The sequence below is a fragment of the Electrona antarctica genome (assembly GCF_951216825.1).
Source record: "Electrona antarctica genome assembly, chromosome: 14".
In the NCBI taxonomy this organism is placed as follows: Eukaryota; Metazoa; Chordata; class Actinopteri; order Myctophiformes; family Myctophidae; genus Electrona; species Electrona antarctica.
The window spans coordinates 45,432,518-45,442,067 of NC_136795.1; the positions used below are offsets into that span (position 1 = coordinate 45,432,518).

At 45.7% G+C, this 9,550-nt stretch overlaps 1 protein-coding gene across 1 annotated transcript; it reads right to left on the minus strand.

Moving 5' to 3' along the window:
- Positions 1–439: 439 nt before the first annotated feature.
- On the minus strand, positions 440–8,676 carry slc16a3a (solute carrier family 16 member 3a; the record flags this gene model as incomplete). The annotated part of the gene is made up of 5 exons (XM_079520901.1): positions 440–906; positions 4,544–4,724; positions 5,609–6,231; positions 7,049–7,192; positions 8,454–8,676. The coding sequence occupies 5 exons, from the start codon at positions 8,674–8,676 to the stop codon at positions 440–442; spliced, it is 1,638 nt and encodes a 545-aa protein (XP_079377027.1).
- Between the last annotated feature and the right edge of the window lie 874 nt (positions 8,677–9,550).

Below are 9,550 nucleotides of genomic sequence, written 5' to 3' on the forward strand. Positions count from 1 at the left end.
GTTTACGTTGTGGTGTGTCTCGGTACGGCACAGCCCCAAAGAAGGACTACTAAAGCCTGAGTCATACTTAGTTGCGCGCGGGTGTTGCACACATAAAAAGGTAGACCTACGCTTGTAGGTTTTAGGTGTGCGACGTTGCCATGCAACTATAAGGATAAATCAGGCTTACAAAAAAAACTCAGCAGGAATGAATAAATACAGTAGGACAAACGACGCCCCTCTAGGACGCTTCTCAGCAGACAGATGAAGCACACCTCATCGTGCCTTGGCGCTGCTTAGAACATGGCATGGCTCTAAATGGTCACACGACCCTTTCATTTGACGAAAATGACGTGTTTTCAACTGACAAAAATGTGTTTTTTCTCCAGTTGATAACGCGTCATCTCTGGCGAACGGCATTTGTCGATCATGGTATTATTAGCTCTGAACACGACGCCTGTCACAGGCACGTCTCGGCGCTGGCAGCGGCGGCCGCGTCGCCGTTGGGCTGCGGCTCCTTCAGGAACCTCTCCACCTCCTGTGAGTCCACGGCCGCGCTCTCCACCCTCGCCGGCGTCGAGCCGCCTTTGTCCGTCCCCTCCTCCTCCTTGTGCGTCTTCGCCTCCTCCTTCACCTCTTCGGACGCCACCTCCTCCTTCTCCGCTCCCCCTCTTCTCCCCCCCTTCTCCTCGGCGGCGGCGGCGCCGTCCGTCGCGCTGTCGTCGCGCGGCTTGTCGAGCCGCTCCATCTCGCTGGCCGCCGTGTACTTGCCGTTCTCCATGTCGGCCGTGGTGGTGGGCTCGGGGACCCTCCTGGCCTTGATGCAGAGGAAGTTGCAGACGGCCAGCACCACGGCGGACAGGACCACCTCGCTGCCCGCCAGCAGGAAGACGTACATGTAGCTCTTGGTGTAGTCCAGCAGCTTGCCTGGGAGAGGGAAACATTTTGTTATTGAGAAACATTCATTAAATGAAACTGGGGTGCACTGTTGGCCTTGTGGTTAGAGTGTCTGCCCTGAAACTGGGAGGTCGGGGGTTCGATCCCTGGCCGGGTCATACCAAAGACTGTAAAAATGGGACCCAATGCCTCCCTGCTTGGCACTCAGCATCAATGGGTTGGATTGGGGGGGTCAAATCAACTAATGAAACGATTCCCGAGCGCAGCACGGCTGCAGCTCACCGCTCCTTGGCTTTGGCTCAGATCACCGCTCCAAGAGATGGGTCAAATGCGGAGAACAAATTTCACTGCGGTAGCGTGTGTGTGACAAATCGTACGACTTTGACTTTGATCTCTTGCCGTTGCATTTCATGTTGGTTAATTGATTGATTGATTCCTGAGGTGATTCCTTGATTGTGACCTTGAGCTTCTCACTCAACCATAATCAAGATATGTTATTCACACTCACGCAAGCACACACGCACACACATTTCCCCATTTCTCTCTCTCTGCCTTATTTTTCCTCTCTTTCGGTGTGTGCTGTCCAATGTATTTTTTCCGGTTTGCACATGTCTATTTTTAGAGGCAAATGAGAGTGAAATGCTTTTCCTTCCTGACCATCTCCATTCCAAAATTCCAGCATACTAAACTGGGTGATCATCAGGCCCAGTCAATGCATCAACCAAATACCACTGATAATAAGGGAAAATTAGTGAAATGTGTGGAAAATCTGGGAAAGAAATGCTTACCACTAGCTTTCTTCACAGATGTGTTCATAAAGGTGTCTACAATCACATATAAATTTGTTCCAACCCAACTCCCTTGAGAAACTTTGTGACAGCTGCTGAAAGATGGGGTACTATTATCAACCAATATAAGGCAACAATTTCCAAATTTCATTATACTATACTAAGTAGCATGTGACATGTCAAACTAGGGGGTTTTCATGATTCTGAATCCATTGCAAGCATTAGTTTTGCACAAAAAACACTTTTTTGCCTAAAAATGCCCATAACCGTCATCACAAATGTGATGAGGTCAGCACATTTGGACACATTAGGGCAAGTGGCTATGGCCGAATTTAGCCCAAGGAGTATTTCCATGCAAAATGAATGCTTGGAATGGATTCAGCATCATGAAAAACCCCTAGTTTGACATGTCACATGCTACTTAAAGCATAATGAAATTTTGGGAATTTTGCCTTATATTGGTTGTTAATGGTACCCCAACTTTCAGCAGCTGTCACAAAGTTTCCCAAGGGAGTTGGGTTGGAACACATTTATATGTTATAGTAGACACCTTTATGAACACATTTGTGAAGAAAGCTAGTGGTAAGTATTTTTTTGCAGATTTGCCACACATTTTGCTAATTTTCTCTAACTATGACTATCAGCCAGGCACAGAGGCTTCTCAGTGGCCTGATTGCCTGATTGATAACACCTTGGTGTGTTCCGAGAGCTTAATTCAGACCATATTAGACAAGGGAAGTGCAGGTGAAAAGGATTTTGGACCGTTCTGCTTTTGATTTTCTGTAGCTTTTCCAGTTTTGTCTTATATAGACAACATATTTTGTTATGTTGTGTGTTCTTATGACTATGACAGTTTTGGTGCCATAATATTCTTAGAAGAGGGGCAAAGAAATGGACTTAGGCGCTACACAATGTGCTCAGTCACTCAGTGTAACTGTATGTGCACAAACTGCAACAGCTGGTTTGTAGCTGTTGCTAGCTGGTTTGTAGCTGTTGCTATATAGAACTTTCTATATATTTCTAAAAATATATAGAAAGTTCACTAACACTCACAGACTCACAGTAACACATACACCTGAGGTTCTAGTTCAGCTAATCTTGTACTCCCTCTTTGTATACCCTCTCTCATTCTAAAAATGTCTGTTTGAAAATGACAGTTTTCTGAAAAAGCTATGTTCAGTCGTTCTTCGATTTTTCAAAAATAGCAGACCTACAAGTTCATAGCGTGCCACTCGGTGGCGTGCTATGAGCTTGTAGATCTGCTATTTTTCAACAGCTAAAGCATAACATAATGCTAACACCAAAAGGGGTTCCCGCCCAAAATGGGTTAAATTAAGTGGTCAGGAGGAGACACCAGTTAAGGCAGGGGTTCTCAACGTTTTTGGCCGGGGACCCCCGGAGATGCTTTGGCAATGTCTCGGGAGGTTTTAGGTTTATGTTGACGCGTGGTGGCTGTGGTTAGGGCCATAGTTATGCCATGGTTGTGGTTAGGGCCATAGTTATGCCATGGTTGTGGTTAGGGCCATAGTTATGCCATGGTTGTGGTTAGGGCCATAGTTATGCCATGGTTGTGGTTAGGGCCGGTTTGGGCCATGGGTTTGGTCCCTCATCCTGAGAGGAAGTGCTTGCCTGACCTTTCTCAGGGGCAAATTAATAATTCCTCACAGCAGTCCTCTTGCTGATGCAATGGCAGCGTAACATGCCGTTAAATTCCTGCTGTGCTCTCTCTATGGAGTCGTGTTGATACGATAGGCTTCTCCTGCCGTATACTTGCAACAGAAGAAGGAGATTCATGGGAAATGGACTGAAAGCTGATTGAGAGCACAGAGGAAGTGCAAGATATGGCCAACAGGAGATTTGATTTGTTTGAATCTGTAGATCTTGTTAAAAACTGCAGAGGAAATGCGGTTTCAGCTTCACCCAGCTGATGGCTGATGGATGGACCACTCGGGACTCGGGAGGAGCACTTGGAGAGTCTTGCTCAGGGGCACTTTGACACACTAGAGGTGAACCGGTGACATTCTGGTCACCAGTTAGCTATAAGTAAGACCATCTACTGTGCAAGACTTTAAAACGTGCATTAATCGCTATAAAGGGTCGTTCACATTGAGCACTATAACTATAACTATGAAATGATAGTTTTAATAATGGTGAAGTGAATGGCAGTAGTCACTGAGAAGTTGCATCACGATAAACCATCTGATTCTGTGTCAAAAAATATCTGTGGCACCACAAAATAGCTGCCACAGCTACAGTATGCCCTCCATGCCTTATTTTAATTTATAGCTTTTGCCTTTTTCTACTGCATTCTATTTTGTGATGTAATGTATTTTTACATGTTCATCATGCTCTTTTTAATCTGTATGTATGTTTTGCACTGGAGCTGTTGGACTATCTATCTATCTATCTATCTATCTATCTATCTATCTATCTATCTATCTATCTATCTATCTATCTATCTATCTATCTATCTATCTATCTATCTATATATCTATCTATCTATCTATCTGAATGAAGACGCTTAAAAACTGTTTGGGCTGGTATGGGAGTGGATGGTAAAATGCATGTTTGAAAGTGAAATATCCCTTTAACCATTATTTATTTATTATTTATTATGTTATGCTTTAGCTATTGAAAAATAGCAGATCTACAAGCTCATAGCGTGCCACCGAGTGGCGCGCTACGAGCTTGTAGGTCTGCTATTTTTGAAAAATCGAAGAACGACTGACACAGAAACATAGCTTTTTCAGAAAACTGTCAGGATGTAGAAGACATTTTTAGAATTGGATCTCAGGTCAAAATGGGTTAAAGCAGGAAAAAAGAACATTCAAATAAAACAAGGTATTTTTTCCCCCAGTGGTCTTCTATGTGTTCCTTACCAGCGCCGGGCGGGCCCACCAGCACAGCCATGGCCTCCATGAGCAGCACCAGACCAATGGCACTGGAGAACTTCTCTGTGCCAACGATGGCCATGAGGACCTCAAACTGGAGCGCGCCCACCATACCGTAGGTGATGCCGAAGAAGATACAGAAGGCCGTCAGACCTCCGTAGTTCACAGCCTGCCATCGAAAGGGCACAGAATTATAAGGCTAATTTATGCTTTATCCATTGACTCAGCTGACAGAAATTATGCATTTTCAACTAAAGACATGTCTTTTGTCAGCCTACAGTGTATATGCGATCAAGAGTCATTTGTCTAATGAGTATGAAAACAGCTTTTAAACTAGTCATGAGGAAATCAGGTGTTAAAAAGTGCTCACACACACACACACACACACACACACACACACACACACACACACACACACACACACACACACACACACACACACACACACACACACACACACACACACACACACACACACACACACACACACACACACACACACACACTCCTTTTATTACTTCACAAAGACATGGTCACAAGATAAGTCCATTAGAATATGATGTTAAACCTGCAGTCTTCCCTCACCCTTTTCTGATTAGACAATGTGCAATGTATTCCAAATGTAAGACACAGCCCTTAACGGAACTGTTACTATTATGTTAACCCATTTTGGGGCGGGAACCCCTTTTGGTGTTTTAAACATTATGTTATAATTTAGCTATTGAAAAATAGCAGATCTACAAGCTCGTAGCGCGCCACCGAGTGGCGCGCTACGAGCTTGTAGGTCTGCTATTTTTGAAAAATCTTGAAAATGTGACGTTTTTAACTCAAATCTTTGCTTCTGGGGGGAGGTCCCTGGAACATCATATTTTCAGATGGGGGTCGGAGGCCAATTACATATCATTTTTGGGGTCCTGAGCACCACTGATACAGAAACATGGGTATTTCAGAAAACTGTCAGGATTTAGAAGACATTTTTTTAAATGTCGACGTCAGGCCTAAATGGGTTAAAACCACCCGCTCTACCGTTTCCATGAAACCTCTCCTCCTCACCTGAGATCCGACCAGGTCGGCGACGCCGTTGAAGAGCATGGCGATGCTGAAGAAGTAGACGCAGCGTGGCCGCACCCACTTCAGCCCGGCGATCCAGCCGCAGGTGGGCCGCGAGAAGATGTCCACGAAGCCCAGGATGGTGAGCAGCAGCGCCGACTTGGTGTCCTCGTAGCCCAGCTCCTTGGCGTAGCTCACCACGAACACCGGCGGCACGAACAGGCCGATCACCATGATGGAGGCGGCCACCGTGTAGATGACGAACCCGCGGTCCCGGAACACGGAGAAGTCCAGCAGCTTGCGCTTGGGCTTCGGCGCTGCTTTCGCTCCCTCCTCCTCCTCCTCGTCCTCCTCCTCCTCCGCGGCGAGAGCCTTGGGGGTCTTGGGGCCGACCAGGGGCCTCATGAGGGCGGCGCAGGCGCAGCAGTTGAACAGTATGCCCCCCAGGATGAGGAAGCCGCCCCGCCACCCGTAGGCGTGCGTGAGGAACTGGGCCAGCGGCGAGAGGCAGCACAGAGCCACGGGGCTGCCGGCCGCCGACAGGCCGTTGGCCAGCGGGCGCTTCTCGTCGAAGTAGCGGTTGAGCATGATCAGAGACGGCTGGAAGTTCAGCGCCAGGCCCAGACCTGCAGGAAGGACACAGTGAGGAGGAGGAACAACCATCCGTTCAAGGATTGGCTTTTTTTTTGGGGCAGATTTATTTTTTTGCCAGTGGAAACACTGTCCATAGCTCTGGCAAACCAGATCTGGGCCGTAAAAGGACCGCGATTCATTGCTCCAAGTGGGCCGTCTGTAAGTGGATTATGTGGTCCATAACTGGGTGGGCCAGACCAATTGTTCTATGTGTATTTTCTTTTTTCTGTTATCGCGGGGAAAGCTTTCGCTGAAAATAGCCGACCGACAAGCTTACAATGCAACGCAACGTGCCACATTGTATGCTGGGGTTTAAGTGGTTAATTTCCGATTCCGATATATGCAGGCTATTTTTCACCAAAACTAAACAAGTCGTGATCCCCCACAATATGTCTGTCTGTCTGTCTGTCTGTCTGTCTGTCTGTCTGTCTGTCTGTCTGTCTGTCTGTCTGTCTGTCTGTCTGTCTGTCTGTCTGTCTGTCTGTCTGTCTGTCTGTCTGTCTGTCTGTCTGTCTGTCTGTCCGTCCGTCCGTCCGTCCGTCCGTCCGTCCGTCCGTCCGTCCGTCCGTCCGTCCGTCCGTCCGTCCGTCCGTCCGTCCGTCCACAGGTTCAGAGTTGTATATATATTGGGGTGCAGTACTTAGTTTAGACAGTTTTTGGTTTAGACTAGTCATTGGTTAGACCAGTCATTAGTCCTACAACTACAACCTATCTCAAACCCTCACCCTAAACCTAACCTCCCACAGGGCAGCACACCTAAACCTAACCTTAACCCATGTCTAACCAATGACTAGTCTAAACTAAGCTGACCTGTGATGACTCCGACGCAGAGGTAGATGAGGTAGATGCTGGTTGCAAACGAGGCCAGGATCATCCCCAGGGAGGCGAACAGACCGCCCACCATCATCACCGGGCGGCAGCCGAAGCGGTTCACCATGGCACTGCTGAGAGGACCTGCACAGAACGCCAGAGGACAGTCAGCCTGTGTGGTGATCGGTGATGGAAAGTATGACTAAGGGTCGTTTGCACCAAGAAAGTAAATAAAGCTTAGTTTAGTGTTAATCAAGGATTTGTTGATCAAGGATTAATTTTAATTCGAGTTGTGTTGCACCACTTAATTTTAAGCATTGCTTAACAGATCTGTGATTAAATCCTTAACCTGTGATTCAAATCCATTAAACTGTGATTAAAACTTTAAACTGTGATTAATTCATGGATTACACTTTTTTGTGTGTCCGCCATCTTGGTTTTGCGCTGTGAATAAACAGCAGCAGTCGTGAGCATCATTAGCGTTACTATTTCATTCATATTTGAGAATGTTTAAATTAAATTATAGTGCCTGCAGCAAAAATATATATGATAATAAAAACCGTCTCGCTCGCTAAAACAACGTATAAGCATGTTGTTTTCATTTAAACCTCCTCTCCTGCTGGTTTAGAATTATTCCCTTATTGATACTTAAATCAAAGTTTAAAGTAGTGGTGCAACAGGATTGACATTAATCCAGGTTTACTGTGAAAATTAAAACCAAGATTAAAAAAACAAAACCAAGATTAAAAGGATGGTTTAAAACTAAACCGGATTAGTGAAAACTAGGTTTAAAGTTTGGTGCAACTGGATTAATAGATAAACCTTGATTTAAACCAGATTAAGGCTTAATCTTTCTTGGTGCAAACAACCCCAAGTGTGTGTATATGTATATATACACAAGTAATGATTCAATACTACTACATGTATAGTACGTTTCACTCCCACTACATTCATTCGACAGCTTCAGTGGATACAAGTTACTTTGCAGATTTAGATGATTAAAAATGAATCACATTCTTTAATCTTGTACATTTTTAAAAAATAGCTGACCTACGTACAATGTCTAACATATGATGAGTGCTTTTACTTTTGATACTTTTAAGTATATTTTAATGCTAATACTTTTGTACTTTGTCTCAGTACTATTTAACACTGTGTAAGTGTATTGTTACTTTTACTTTTATTTTACTTTTACGTAAGTCCCAAATCTGGCTATACTGTATGTATCGGTTTCACCACTGTATGCACAAAACACAGTCACAACAGTCAGGACACTCAGGCTTGTATGTGCGTATGTGTGTGTGTGTGTGTGTGTGTGTGTGTGTGTGTGTCACAGTGTGTGTGGTGTGTGTCACAGTGTGTGGCGTGTGTGCACGCGTGCATTCGTTGCGTGTCAGTCGTATACCCGAGCCGTAGAGCATGGCCAGCAGCAGGGAGGAGATCCAGGCGCAGTCGCTGTATCCCACGTGGAACTCGTCCATCAGGTCGTGGAAGAAGACGCTCATGGTCTTGGGGAACGCGTAGGAGAATCCCGTGATGACGAAGCCGCCAAACAGCACCGCCCAGCCCCAGCCGCCGTCCGGGGCCTTCACCCCCGTCGGGTTGTCGTCCACTGCCACGCCTCCCATGGTCCTCTACTCTGCTGTAAGGGCTTGGAAAACAGAGACAACAACAACAACAACAACAAAAGTGACGGGTTAGTATAGAGCATACATGGGCAACTGGCGGCCCGGGGGCCACATGAGGCACCCATCTTAACTTTTTTTTTTTTTTGTGGCTTTTGCCTTTATTTTAAAATTTTTATGGAGGGACAGACAGTAGGCTGACAGGAAATGGGGAGAGAGACGGGGGGTGACATGCAGTAAGGGCCGTCGGGATCGGGAGTCGAACCCGCGGCACACTGCCAGACTGGATTACCAGCCAAGGTGCCTGGACCGCTGAGCCACGGCCCAGGCCCCCATCTTAACTTAATGAGGCCCTCAGGTTAATATCCGAAATACTGATATATTATTGATTTGCAAACATGACCCGCTTCAATTACTTCAGTCTAAATTAGTAGCTATAATGAGTAGTATTAAAATGTCATTGTCTTTTTTTTTGTCCAATGTATTCGTATTTAGTTCATAAAGTTAACATAACTATAATTAAAGGCATTTTCAGGATTCCAATTCAAAAATAGCAAAATTTCAATACAAACTAGAAAAAGTGCCCCAGTGTGTGATGTTTGGCAAAATGTTTAGGAGTAATAACATGTTTTATGTGTGTGTGTGTGTGTGTGTGTGTGTGTGTGTGTGTGTGTGTGTGTGTGTGTGTGTGTGTGTGTGTGTGTGTGTGTGTGTGTGTGTGTGTGACACGGCTTGGCCTGTTGTAGCGCCACCATGAGGCTGATTTGAAAACTGTCAAGTGGCATTTCTCAGCCTAGTGGGAATATGCATGCACAGTTTCACCGCAATCGGACGCTGCGTTGAGTAGTAGATTTGTACAAAACGTAGGCAATGAAGG